Genomic DNA, 15,692 nt, shown 5'->3' with positions numbered 1-15,692 from the left:
TGAAGGCCATAATTCATGCCAAAGTTGACTAATTCGAACAAACTAAAATTTATTCTAAAATTTGATGCTATTTCCGACATTTTTTGCTTTTATTCAATGAAATTTAAAAAAAATGTAAAAATTATGGCTTTTGACATTGTTGCACTTGTTTTTTCTCTCATCCTGTATATCAGACTTAGGTCAGATACTAATAATACAATATTGGTCCTCTTATTCGGAACTTCCCTCAGGGTAAACAGTTTGAATAATCATAATATGAGGCTGGGAGTACTATCAATGTGTGTGTGGCTGCCGGCTAAATCGACTGATGCTATTTAACTTGTTTTTATGAACTTTATCTCGATTTTGATAGCCACTCTAGAGGACACATCTGAATCGTACCGATTTATGTAGTTAAGGAGGGCTCTGCCAAATATTTCGAGATACCCACAAGGTTGGTATATATTTAAATATAATGAGGAGTATAAAATCGAGTATTATATTTTACTTTTTCCATCATCCTTTACAACAAACAACAACTCATTAATTATAAATTTCCAATTCAATTTCGTATCATTTGCCATATCTCTTAACCGCAACTCAACGATAAGTAAGTACGCCATCCACTAAAATGTCTCTGTGTATCAAATATAAAATCCCCCAGTATGGGTGATACTTATTTCTCTGATGACATTTGACAACAACAGCAACGACAACATTTGATAGCTTTTCAAGATATGGAGATGCGGTTGATGATGATGATGTCCTTGTGTGTGTGTGTGGGCACTCCTTGAAATTTATAAGAGTATATCAATTTATATTGAGACATATTAACGTCAATTAGTTTTGTGGTTTTCCATCAATGGTCTGTTAAATGAAGTGCAATGTAAAGTGCGATATGCTGTTCTGGTGTAAGTGAGTGTGTATGGATGTGTGCGTGTGTGTGTCAGTCTTTGGAGAGTGAGTGGGTGACTGAGTTTGATAACCCACTCAAGTGGTATGAAAGTGTTGCCATCAGCATCTCGAATGTTGTGTGGGGGAGAGAGGTTAGTCTTTGGGGTGTGAGAGTATGACATAATTAAGAGAGTGACATTGAACAAAAGCAACTGGTTTTTGCTTTATAAATAATAGCTGCAGATATGGTTTTGTAGACATCAAAGCTCAAAGCATTAGAGGTGTATGGGCCATGGAGTATTGTTTTTCATTTTCAATTATCAATTAGAAGTAGAAGTTGACAATATTGATAGGTGGTGGTAAATTGCACTGACCACAAGGATAAATTGTAATTTCTATTGATACACATTTAATGGTTTTTATATATTTTTGAGAAGGTGAGGTTATAATATGGATATTATCATTCCTTAGGAAAGTTTTTCCTCTACTTTAGGAATTTTAAAATATTTTGAGAAAATGTAATTTTAGTAAAAAAAATTAACTTTTAAAGGAAATGTGTGAAAATTTGGAAACAGTTTCCTCTTTTATAGGTGGAATTTTATTTTTGCTTACTATCTTTACAACAATACATTTTTATCAACTTTAAACGGATGTCTCTTTAACTATAATTTCCTACAAAATTTGTTAATATATTTCTATTTTTAATTTGAGCTCTGATAACAATATATCACTCTTATTCCATATACAGGGTGAGATAAAAAACTGCAACAAAGGCAAACGCCATAATTTTTACATTTTTTTCTTTTAATTTTATTGAATGAAAGCAAAAAAAGTCGAAAATAGCCTCAAACTTTAGAATAAGTTTAGATTTGTTCGAATTGATCACCTTTGGCACAAATTGTTGCCTTCAAATGGCCAATGAAACCGTCACACGCTGCCCGAATGGTGCTCTGCGGTATTTTGGCCCATTCTCAGCGAAGCGCTTGCTTGAGGTGATCGGAACATTGGTATTTTTTAGTACCAATCTTGCTTTCCAAAATACTCCAGACACAATAGTCCAACGGATTGGTATTCGGAGATTTTGTTGGTATTGTGCGCTGGAAATGAAGCGAGGAACCTCATTTTGTGACCATTCTTGGGTGGCGCATGCTGAGTGCGATGGTGCTGAGTTCTGTTGGTATGTCCAAGGTCTGCGGCCAAAATGTTTGCGTGCCCAAGGCTTTAATACACCATTCAGAATATTTTCGCGATAATATTCGGCATTTATTCTGATGCCACGGTCGATTAATACGAGCGGAGAGCGACCATCGGCCGGCGCTTGAGTTCTGGTGGCCAACCGAAGGTGTACATTTTCAGCTGACCTCTTTGGCAAGTAACCACGATTATTTTGCTTGCTTACAAACTACTGGACAACGAATGTTTTCTCATCGGAGAAAACCAATTTTGCCAGTTCACCACTTTCGGCCAAGAAAAGCTACTTTTTAGTCTGTTTTCTTACCGGTGCGGTGTAATAGGTTTACATTTCATGTATAGCTCTCTTTGTATAGGAACTATATAACCTATATAACATTTTCAGAGTGGGCGCTAGCTCCTGTATCGACACATTATATATAGGTCCACGTTTTTGTGTAGGCCCCATATAACGGTACCCCCGATATTCCGTAGTTTGATTTTTGCCACATTTTTTCACGGATTTGTCTTAAAATTGGTATTTGTAGTTCATAATGGGTTCTAGCTCCGGTGGTAGAACATTGAATAATTAGGACTACGTTTTCCTATATCCACATATAACGATACCCATCATTATGTTTTTTTTTTTTTTTACTTGTTTTATTATAATTCCTCTCGAAGTGATATTATGCACTCTATAGCAATGTTATTTGGTATAAAAGATAAAAATATCTCCGTAAAATTTAGTGAAAAATCGCTTTAGAAATGGATATGCCTCCCATATGTTAGTTCCCTCTGAAACCAAATTATAACTGCTCTGAAGCCAAATGTTACACAGGTAGTACTTCCAAAAAATTATTTTATTACGGGGCCCCGCCCGACTTTTGACTTTTACTTACTGGTTCCATTAGGTATGATTGGTTTCTTCGATATATATTTTTTAATTAAATCCTTCCCGTAATTATAGCATGCACCCTACAGCAGTCATAGGTACAAATTCCTCTTTCAAATTTGCTGGAATTCTTTTCAGAATTGTTCGGGCCAACTCCAGAAATCCCTTCGTAAAGATTAATTTGAAATTCAGTCTTATATATAATATTGGCCTGTATCCCAAATTCGATACACCCCTTTTTCTTTGCTCTTTCTATCAAAATTAACTGGAACAATTTTTGAAAGACCAACACCACCAAAAATGTCGAATTTTTAAAATTTTTGAAAGAAAGACATTGAAGGACCTGTTAAAACTCTGGACTCAATGAGGAAATATTTCTTCTGACCAATGAAAATTAAGCAGACTTGGACAAAACAAAAAGATGTGAATTACAAAAAAAAACATTTTTATAAGTATCTCTTGACACAAAAGCGTCGCTTATTTAAAATTGTTTGATATGTCAGTAAAAATCAAAATCGTGGAATTATCAAGAACAAAAATTGTGTTTTCATCATTTTTTTTTTTTTTTTCAATGACATCCTTATAAAATTTGTTTCAAATGTTTCAAAGACCCAAATTTTGATAAGATTTTTTCAAGGACCACCTGTGCCAAAATCTGTGGAATTTGTATATTTTTTGTAAGAAAAACATTGAAGGACAAATAATAGGGGAATTATGAAAGTTTTTTTTTCGATAAAAAAAAGATCCTTGCTTAAAAGTCTGGACTCAATAAGAAAATATTTCAAGGATCTCCTGATCAAAGAGTAGCCTGGAAAACCCGACATTTTTAAAAACTTAAAGAAAAATTTTTTAAGAAATAAGATTTGTTTTAAGAAAAGGAGTGTCGGCAAAGAAGGTCATAGAAGCTAAAAAAGTTATCCGCATGGATCTAATCTTCGAACTTCATAATATTTTTATAAAGTTTAGATCAGGTTTTTGGCTATTTCACCCATGAACAGTATACAATTTTATAAATCACAAACATAGCACAAAGTGCGAAAGGAGGTTCTGATTTGGACATTTTTGGGACCATAAATTTGGTGTTTTTGAGTCTTTTAGTATTGGCCCACATTTTGAGTTAGTGCTTATATATAGGTTAGACTTAGAATCTCCTTAAATCGAGGTCTTCGAATACTCTGTATTTAATATAATTGATTTCCTTTGGAGAAACCAAGGACGCCAAAAACCACATTCCTTCGCCAAATGGGGAAATTGAAAGCCATGAAAACAACACAACGACTTTAGGTAGATCAGAAAATATATTTTTTATTGTCCCGGGCTCCTGTTTGTCTTCATCCATTCATACGTTTGTTCGTTCATGCATTCATTCATCGTCGTCGCTGTTGCCATCACCTTAAGTGTTGCTGTTATTCTAGCAATTGATATTGCTCTCTAACCGCACGACACAAAACAAAGAGGCCTATACTTGTATGGACATTCAGCATACATGCGTATCCTTCATCTCCAATAACATACATGCACATATATATACACAGGCATACAAACATATATCAAGAAGTACCTCAAGAGCAGTTATACATACATACATATGTATGTATATACACTTGTATGCTTACCTACAACAATTCCACATAAATTTCTACACATGTATGCATATCATCAAATATACAAGGACACACTTGAATAAATGTTCATACATAGTCAATGGTGTTTAGTTAGGATCTTGTGGGAAATATGTTAGCAAGGATTCCGATTTTAGATTACAGTGGGTCGGAGGAAACACGAAAGCGATATAAATATTTTTTTTACAAAACAATGTTAAGCTGGATTTTTTATACCCTACACCACAAGGTGGTCAGGGTATCATGTCTTTGTGCATTTGTTTGTAACAGGCAAAAGGAAACAAGATAGACCCATAGTTCCTTTTGATGATCTGCATAGAATCACATTCTGAGTCGATTTATGCATGTCCGTCTGTCAATGTATTTTTGTGAACAAAGTACAGTTCGCATTTATTACCCGATCCAGATGAAATTTTGAACAAATAATTTGTTTGGCCCAAGGACAACCCTATTGAAATTGGAGATAATCGGTAAAAAATTAGATATAGCTCCCATATATATCTTCGTCCGATTTGCCTTTTATTGTGCACCAAACGTGTAATATCAACCCGAATAGTATGGAATTTTGCACATACAACCAAATTAGGCCTGAAAATAAGTATGCCAAATTTGATTGAAATCGGTTCAGATATAGCTATAGCTCCCATATATATTGTTCATCCGATTTGTTATGTTAGTCCTCAGCAGCCGTAATATGCACTCTGTAACAACAATATTTAGGAAAATATATCAAATACAGCTCAGAAATACATTTGCTAAATTTTATCGAGATCGGTTCAGATTTGGATATAGCTCCCACATATAACTTCGTCCGATTTACCTTTTATTGTGCACCAAACGTCTAATATTTGTCCAAATGGAATGAAGTTTGGCACTTACGACCGAATTAAGTCTAGAAGCTAGTATGTCAAATTTGGTGAAGATCGGTTCAGATATAGCTATAGCTCCCATATATATTGTTCATCCGATTGGTTATATTTGTTACCCACAGCCGTAATATGCACTCCGTAAGAACGATATTTAGGAAAATATATCAAATACAGCTCAGAAATATCTTCGCCAAATTTTATCAAGATCGGTTCAGATTTGCATATAGCTCCCTTATATATCTTTATCTGATTTCAAATTAATTTTGCACCAAATGGGCAATACAAGTCCGAATTTAAAAGATACAAATGCTTCGGCATATTTAGTCCTTCCATAGCGTGTATGATTGAATTCTCCCATAAAAACGTTTAATTGTTATGTGGAGCTCTACTAAATTAGCAAAGTGGTGTAGAGCCTGCCCTTCTTTAAGACTTTTTTTTACTGTTTTTTTTTTTTGTTAAAGAAAAATTGAATTTTAGAGGATAACAAAATAAAAGTCCTTTATTAGCAAGATCTACAAATGAAATGAATAATTTTATGTAACCACTGTACATTGAATTCCTGTGACTTTACTTGGCCTCAATGGGCATTTGCCCAGGCCTCCCCACATAGCCAGCCATCCATCCATCCAGTTTTATGTGAGCGTGTGTGTGTGTTTCTGTGCTTTTTTCCTCCATCTTCAACAGTTGTTGTTGAGTGTTGGGTATTGCTGCTCATAAATCATTCAACATTTGTTCGGAATGTTGAACGAGTCACAGTTGAAGAAAACGCATAAACACCACAGAGAGACGACACACATCCGTGGGACTCGAAGAAATTCCCAAACGAAAGCTAGAGCAACAACACAGAAATAGCTCAGCATTGAAGAGATGAAGAACCGAGTCACAAACAGCATATGACATACTTGATAACTTTGTGTGTGTGTGTGCGTGTGCGGTGGTAATACAAACACAAACACATCTACAATACTTTTAATACACTTAGATATTCCAGACTAGACTAGCGGTTACACCCGGCAATCCAAACACACTCACAGACATGTCCACCCAGATGTCAGCTATCATGTAGTTATGGTTGGCCACAGAAAATCATGCGTCGACGTCCGTTACAAAATGTTTAACTTCCGCCAATGGAAGAGGGTCATATTGTGGGGGAGTGATAGGTATTGTCAATGATTAGATAGTTTTGAAAATTAATTTGATTTCAGTACTAAAAGTACTTGATTTTAGGGAAACAAGCCATTGGCGGGGTGGTGTGGGTAGATAAGTTGACAGAGGAGACTTTTTTCCAGTGAGAAATATTTCTGGGGAAAGGGTCACACAGTTAGATAATTATAGCCTACAACACTATGTGTTGGGGGTATTATAAGTTTGATTGGGCCAGAATTTATGTAACACCTCGAAATATTGGTTTCCCATATAGGAAAGTATATATGGATCTTCCTAGCTCGCCGAGCTGAGTCGATCTAGCTATGTATGTCCGTCCGTCCGTCTGTCCGTCTGTCCGTCTGTCCATGTTAATTTGTAATCACTCTACAGGTCGCAATTATGGTCCGATCTTCACGAAATTTAAAATGGAGGTGGGGCTAGTGTCAGAATAGAACCCTATTTCTTTGGGAGATGATCGCATAATATTAAGGGTCGAAATGGACCAAATACTGAAAAAATATCTTATTTAGCAGTAGCTATACAGGTCGCAATTATAGACCAATAGACGCGGAATTTCGTATTTAGCTAGAGTTTAGGGCGGGGAAGAAGCCTACCAATTAGGGTGGTCATCGGATAATATTTAGCGGGTAAAATATACCATATATTTTGTGTTGAAAAAATTCAACATTTTTCATTAAACCGCGAATATTTTAAATCCCGGCGAAATCACAAAGCCATGACAAGGTTACTTCTGACCTTTACATTGATGTTAACATCCAACAAATCGGATATATAGCAAAATATGTGCGATATATATGTCTATCAAAGAAGATATGCTTGAAAGATCTCTTATATGTCGAGAACGGCTGAACTGATTTCGACAGTTCTCATTAATTCAGAATGGCCTCTTGGCAGGAAACAAAAAACGTCTAAAAAATCGCATAAAAATATCTATCTAAAGATGAAAATATTGATTTTGTAACATTTTCTCATATTTTTTTCAATTTTGTCATATTTTTGGCATATTTTCATTTTGAATTAAACATTTGGTAATATTTCTACAGCTAACAAAACTAAGTAGTTATGATATCATATACAGATCGCATTTATGGTCCGATCCTTACAAAATTTTACTCTTTTTGGAGATGATCGCAATATATTTAGGGGTTGAAATGGTCCAAAAAACTGCAAAATTGTCGGCAAGTCGTAATTATCGCCCAATCCTCACGCACATTTGAATAGGGGTTACTGGACATTGCAAAAGCCAAGCAGTTTTGGATGGCTATCCCAGAATATTCAATGTGCGAAATAGTTTGCCAACTTTTGTACACAAAATACGAAAATGTTTATCCCAGTGACTCTTTGGAGAATTCACAAATACAGGAAAGACGCACTTCTGACTATTTCGTTAACGCTGATTTCGTGGAAGAATATAGTCAAATGTCTGTATCTCATATAGATGCGTTTCAGTCAAAAACCAATAATATATGTTAATCTTTTGCCACTTCTGCGAGATGGGAAATATTAGTTCCAGATCTAGGAAGACCATTTACGTGCAACATCTACCAATAAATTGGAAATGAGCAAATTAGTTTAAGTTGCTATTATTCGAAAATTAGAGAACGAAACCTGATGGTTTTCTTTTATAATTTGTCACAATATCTTGTGGAATTCTTTCGAGTATCTCGCCTATATAAACAGTATCGTTTATTATAGTGTTGTAGGGTATTCAACGGTCGGCCACGCTCGACTGTAGCCTTTGCTTACTTGTAAAATATTCTAAAAATTTACCATTTCTGATGGGGTTCGGAACTCCTGAGTGCCCTTTGCCATTTCGGTGACTCCACGTAAACAACTATAGCCAAAAAAAAAAATAGCCGATTGCGTAAATATATCATTCCGCACAATCAATCAACAAAAGGCCTTTACAGATATTGTGAAAAGCATCCAACGCCTCACCTTGAAATGTTTTACAAAATCTTTGGCTCACCTTAGTATTATAATGTTTATAGCGGAACTCCATAAAATATTAAAAACCGAAAATGAAAAAGTCAATGGTTTTGCCCTTCATATTCGAAATTTGGATTCGGGTCCTGCTTACCATTAGAAATATTTTGAATTCCCTGCCTTATCCCTTAGTAAACATTACCATCTATCTTCACATAAATAAACGAACGTTGTTTTTGTTTCTAAATGGAATTAAGACTAACTATTTTGCGCCAATAAAATTTCAAAATACTATAAATTTGAATGTTCTGTAGAGCTAGGACAAACAGTGAAAATATATTAAAAAAGCGAAAGCGATTTCTCCAGGAAAACTAAATAATAATCAAATCAGTTGTCCACGATATCAATTAAAGAGCAAGATAAAAAAAATTGCAACAAACCCAGACGCCATAATTGTTACATTTTTTATTTTTTTTTTTTTTATTTCATTGAATGAAAGCAAAAAATGTCGGAAATAGCATAAAATTTTAGAATAAGTTTTGATTTGTTTGAATTGGCAGTTTTGGCACGAATTATGGCCTTTGCCATTCCCGGCGAAGCGCTTGCTTGAGGTGATCGACACTTTGGTACTTTTTAGTGCCAACCTTGCTTTCCAAAACACTCCAGACACAATAGTCCAACGGATTGGTTATTGGAGAGTTTGGTGCCATTGTGCGCTGGAAATGAAGCGAGGAATCTCATTTTGTAACCATTCATGGATGGCTCGTGCTGTGTACGATAGTGCTGAGTCCTGTTGGAATGTCCAATGTCTACGGCCAAAATGTTTGCGTGCCCAAGGCTTTAATACACCCTCCAGAATATTTTTGCAATAATATTCGGAATTTATTCTGATGCCATGTTCGAATAGTACCATCGGCTGTTATGGCGGCCCACACCATCACCATGGCCGGCGCTTGAGTTCTGGTAAGGTCCACATTTTCAGCTGACCTCTTTGGCAAGTTAACACGATCATTTTGTTTGTTTACAAACTGCTGGACAACGAATGTTTTCTCATCGGAAAAAACAAAATTCGGCAGTTTACCACTTTCGGCCAAGCGAAGCAACTCTTTAGCTCTTTTGAGTCTATTTTCTTTCTGTTGCGGTGTAAGTTCTTGGACTTTTTGGAATTTCAATGGCTTTACCCCGAGCTTATTTTTCAATATTTGCCGAATGGAATATTGCGATATGCTCAGCTCACGAGCCATTTTCCGGGCACTGCGACCCGGGCGACTTGATCGACGCTTCTTTACTTTTCGAACCATTTCCGCTGATGTTGTTGTTTTCTTCTGTCCACTTCCTTGACTTCGGGCTACGCTACCAGTATCACGGTAACGAGCAATGATACGACCACAAAAGATTTATTCACATTTAAATGATGGAGTTCTCTAACGATAGCAGCTCGTGGATTTCCAGCCAAATATAAAAAAATTGAATTTTTGAATTCCATTCACCCTGTATTTGTACCGTAATTGTTTCACCTATCGTAATTAAATTTCGTAATAGTGTAGAACCTGGACAGAAGAAAACAACAACATCAGCGGAAATGGTTCGAAAAGTAAAGAAGCGTCGATCAAGTCGCCCAGGTCGCAGTGCCCGGAAAATGGCTCGTGAGCTGAGCATATCGCAATATTCCATTCGGCAAATATTGAAAAATAAGCTCGGGGTAAAGCCATTGAAATTCCAAAAAATTACTTATGTAGGACAACATCTTCGTATAGCCCCCTATATAACGGGTTTGCTTTGAGCGGTATTTTTGGAAATTTTTTAAGTACCTTCAAAATGGTTGAGGTTATTAAAAGTTCGACAATAAAATTTTTCACTTTTTCGGAGTTGACTATTTGTGTGGAGGCACAAGAAGGAGTGGGTCGATATTGCCCATTTTCGAACTTAATACAAAAGGATGATGATGATGGATGTTTCAAATAATATATAGCCTTTCTAGCTAGCAATTTATTTATTCCTAATATTAAATTGTTTCAAAAACTTAGGTGAATAAAAATAATGGCAGCTATGCAGATATTCACGTAGCTGCCACTTTTTATACCCTACAACACTATGTGTTGGGGCTATTATAAGTTTGATTGGGCCAAAAATTTTGGAACACCTTGAAATATTGGTTTCCCACATATTAAAGTACATATGGATCTTGCTATCTCGCCGAGCTGAGTCGATCTAGCACTCTACAGGTCGCAATTATGACCGGATCTTCACGAAATTTAGAATGGAGGTAGGGCTAGAGCCAGAAAAGAAGCCTATTGCTTTTGGAAATGATCGAAATAAACCAAAAACTGAAAATGTTTCTTCTTTTGCAGATGCGAATCGAAGCGAAAGTTAGCATGGGGCTAGAGCTTAGGGCTGGGCAGAAGCCTTTTAACTTTGATTATCGTCGGGTAATATTCAGTAGGTGAAATAGACCACAGCATTTGTGTTAAATAAAATTCAAATTTCCCATTTAAACGCGAATATTTTTAATTCCGGCGATACACAATGTGTATATACAAAGGAAAGGGATGTTAGCTAGAATGCTTATATTTCAAGAATGGCTGGGCAGATTTTGTAAAATGTTGTCATTTCGGAATGAACTCTTGGCATAAAAGAATAAAATCTAAGCAAATCTCATAAAAAGATGCCAATAATTATGCTAATACAGATTTTGTAGTATTTCTGATATTTTTATATTTTTTCAATTTTTTATCGCATGCGATTTTTTAAATTTGACTTATAATATTGAAGTGTACAGTTTCTAATATTTGTTCACCTTACAACACAGGTTGGGTTTTATTATATACAGATTGCAATTATCGTCCAATCATAACGAAAATTCTAAAGCGTAGAGTTAGGCCCAGAAGGGCTAGGCCTATTGTGTTTAAAGATGTCCTCAATATATTTAGGGGTTGAAATAGACCAACAACTAAAAATGTTCCTGATTTTGCAGTCGTTATAAAGGTCACAAATACAAAACCAAAGGACTTGAAATCTCGCATGCAGTTAGAGCTTAGGACAACGGGTAGAATGGACCACAACTTTTGCGTGAAAAAAATGCAGACATTTCCATTCTACCGAAACGCTGAATATAACCTACAGGCGAAATCCAAAATACACAAATGGCGAACTTCTTCCTTTTTTTCTGCTGATTTCGTTGACGAATGTAGCCAAATATACTTGACTAACAAATCATATAGATGAATCTAAATTTGGAGATATACAGCGACCTCTTACATTTGGAGATGATCGCACAATATTTAGGGATTTCCAATGAACCAAAAACAGAAAACATTTCCTGATTAAACAATTTAAACAACACGAAATTTTGCATGAGAAGAGAGTTAAGGACAAGGAAGAAGTCTAACATTTTGGACGACCATTGGATTGTATTTCGCTGTAAAATGGGACAGCACGACGGAGTGTGTAAATATTGAGCAAATGTCCCAGGTCAAAAAGCTAAGGGTAATATCTAGGCAATGCTCCTTGACATAATTTCAACAGCGAAATCTCCAAAAATGGATTTGGACATAAGGGGACTTCTACAATATGGTAGTGTTGTAGGGTATCACATGGTCGGACCGCACGACTATAGCCTTTGCTTACTTGTTTAGAGTTAATTTTAATTCTCCGTTGAAAATATTTAAAATAAATACACAATTATCGCGGAATTTTTTCAATTTTTCAAAAAGGTTCAATCTATATATTTTTTTCCATGTAAATCTCTACCACGCTAAAATGTGTGCAATTTCTTCTAAATGTTTGTACAAGCCACAAATTGATCGTCAATTTTACGCCTCTTCCCTGGAAATGGATTTTCAATCGATGGTTTGTTTGGGGACCAAACAAACAAAGCCAAAAGGAAAAAAAATGGAAACATAAAAAACATAAAAGATGCTTACCTTGTGATTCCGGTGCGTGTTGAGAACATTTCCAAAACAAATATTTGCGGAAGACCACCATCATAGCCAGGTATACATTGAATGTCAACACTTAGCTCAGTTCGATTGAAGACGGTACAATTTGCAACGGCATTGGGTAGAGCTGGTGGCATAGAAATTCACGCACAAAAAAATATATGATACAAAGTGTTTGCAGAATTGGTCGTCATGGGTGGAGAATGAAGGATGTGATGGTCATCGGTGTTGGCAAGACAGATGTGAAGGTTATTAATGCGGCAGAATGATGATTGCCAAGTGAGAAGAACCAGGAGTTGTATTGTGGATATGAAAGACATTTTTTTTTTTTTTGAGTTATTATTGTTCAGAGAGGTCAAATTCGTCGAAAAGTCACCAGCATCCCCCGCATCCAGAACAATCCCCCAAATTAATGGTCACCATGGACATTTCCATACCAACCAACCAGCCACACAGCATTTTGCCATAACATCCACATCATTATCGCCATCGTGCCAATTGTTGATTTTTTTTGTATTCCAAGTTGGATTCATTCAAATGACATTTCATTTGTTTGTGGTTTCATTTACACCAACAACAATATTTGGTGCGTTGGTTGTCATGTTATTTGCCATAAGAAAATAATACACACACATGGGAGAAAGAAACGAACAAAAAAGAAAGAAATGGAATAGCAAATATTTAGTTGATTAAATAAACAAAATGTCGATGACAAATGTCATTGGTGTGTTGACACTTCTTGTTGGTACATACAAGTGACATAAGGCCACCACATATAAATACACCCACGCACATATAAATACACCCACACACACACGCACAGTAAGTGTGTATACGTATACTTACACATTCTGAGAAGTACTTGAAAATACAATTTCTCATGGAAATGTTCAAGTTGGCGAAAAAGGAACCCGGATGCACACTTTGGTGTTTCCTTGCGCGCATTAACCCATTGAGGACGAAACTTACACCTGGTAACACGAAAAAAATATTTACATGAAAAACTCAGTGGATTATGAAAACTGAATTAAAAAGTAACGACGTTTTTAAATTTAACATCGCGAAGTATTCTAAAAAGAGGGTATTCCACTATTCAATATTTTTTAGTATTATCGGATTAAGTTTACTTGGATTTCGGCATTTTAGGTATATGTTGTCTTCGGTAATATTTTTATTGACAATACAAGGGTTATCTCGCCCGAAAATGTTAACCCTCAAGCGTGTCAATATAGGGGTCTTTTTGACCCTTTTTATATTCTACACAACATAGTGGTAAGTTTTTTTTATGTCTCTGTGCATTTGTTTGTAAAATTGAGAAGGAAGCGAGGTAGACCCACAGTTACTTTTGAGGATCTTCATAAAATCACTATGTGATCGCATTTATCATCTGATTGAGATGAAACATTTGTTTGGCCCTATTAAAATTGGTGAGAATCGGTTCAAATTTAGATATAGCTCCCATATATATTTTCAACCGATTTCGAGTTAACTGGCACTAAATGGCCAATATCAACCCAAATTACCTGAAATATGGCATTTCTGACCGAATTTAGCTTTGAAGCAAGTACATCAAATTTGGGGGAATTGGTTCAGATATAGCTATAGCTCCCATATATATCTTTCATCCGAATTGGCGTTTAAGCTCTCACATTCGTAATATGCACCCCACAACTCTACTCTAAATAATTTTTTTGTTACGGGAGATCTAATAAGTATGCATAGTGGTGTAGGGTATCATAGTCGGCCCCGCCCGACTTTTGACTTTCTCTTTCTGGTTTCAAAATATAGAACTCCCTTTAAATTGGGACAAGTTCCCTCCCTTCAAAATTGTTTGACAATTTCGGTTTAAGATCCCTTGGAATCTATACGTTTTAGTTATATGGTGTCTTCAGAAATATTATTGATAATAATGCAAGGATTATTTCAGTATATAACTTTAACCCCCAAGCGAGCCATTTTAGGGGTCTATTTGGTCCTTTTTTCAAAATATTGTAGCTAGCTTCCTTTAAATTGGGAAAAGTCCCCCCTCTATCACGTTTTTTGACATTATCGGATTAAAATTACTTGGAATCCGCAAATTTAAGGTATATGGTGTCTTCGGTAGTATTGCTGATAACTATTTAAGAATTTTTCGATCGAAAACTTCAACCCTCTAGCAAGTCATCAAAGGGGTCTTAATTTTTTTTTTTTTCAAAATATTATAAAAAAACTCCTTTTAAATTGGAGCAATTACCCCCTCTACCATATTTTTGACATTTTTTGATTACGATTCCTTGGAATCTGCGGTAATATAAAAAACATTAACCCTCAATATGAGGGTCTTTTTGATCTTTGTTTGTATTGTAATAAGCTCCCTTTAAATTGGGCCAAGTCCTCCCTCTACCATGTTTTGATGTCTTCCGATTAGGTATATGGTGCCTTCGGTAATATTATAGATAAAAATACAAAGGTTATTTCCGGAGAAAACTTTAACCCTCAAGCGAGTCTTTTGGTCCTTTTTTTAGTATATTGTAATAAGCTCCCTTTGCATTTGGGGCAAGTTCCTCCTCTACCATACATTTTTACATTTTCGGATTAAGATTCTTCAGGATCTGACCGTTTTAGGTTTATGGTGTCTAGGATAATAGTATTGATAACAATATAGGGGATAGTTCGGTAGAAAACATTAACCCTCAAGCGAGTCACTTTAGGCATCTGCTTGATCTTTTTTTTTCAAAATATTTTAAAAAAGCTTTTTGAAGGCTCGGAAACGTTCATTCTTCAATTACCTGATTTCATTTCGGTCAAATCAACATTTGTTCTCTACATATTTTTATTTTACTCGTAATGATCTTTCCAACATTCCTCCCTTAATTTTAACCACAATTTTACTGACCTCCTCATAAGAAGTATACTAAAATACTGCCATGAAGAATAATAGGATATGTGGAGATTCAACCACGTCTTTGGTTGTGTGGCTTTTCAAATCTGAGTCGATATCTGTCATTGAAAGTTGGGTATAGATTGAACTACAGATTACGCAGTTGGGCCCCACTTTTGAACTTTTAACTTTTTTTGCCCAATGGAGTTTGGAAAATTTATCTCTTACATTTTGGTCGTATGTTTATATCCTCATTATGCGAAATTTTAAGGACAGTCTGAACTGAGTCGTTATCAGTCATTGAAAATTCTTGTCGTACAGATTTAGCCACCGATTTAGCAATTGGGCGCCACTTTTGAATGTAAGTTTAAATCA

General features: G+C 35.6%; 1 protein-coding gene across 1 annotated transcript in view; it reads right to left on the bottom strand.

The window, feature by feature from the left end:
• Nucleotides 1-15,692, bottom strand: part of LOC101894038 (neural cell adhesion molecule 1-B) — a 503,351-nt gene that overhangs the window by 35,657 nt on the left and 452,002 nt on the right. The window contains exon 15 of the mRNA XM_059129927.1: nucleotides 12,443-12,584. Within this exon, the coding sequence (XP_058985910.1) occupies nucleotides 12,443-12,584 (142 nt within the window). The remainder of the gene's footprint in view (nucleotides 1-12,442; nucleotides 12,585-15,692) is intronic.

Source organism: Musca domestica, unplaced genomic scaffold (genome assembly GCF_030504385.1).
Source record: "Musca domestica strain aabys unplaced genomic scaffold, Musca_domestica.polishedcontigs.V.1.1 7, whole genome shotgun sequence".
Taxonomy (NCBI): domain Eukaryota; kingdom Metazoa; phylum Arthropoda; class Insecta; order Diptera; family Muscidae; genus Musca; species Musca domestica.
This window is presented reverse-complemented; position numbering and strand designations above follow the sequence as displayed.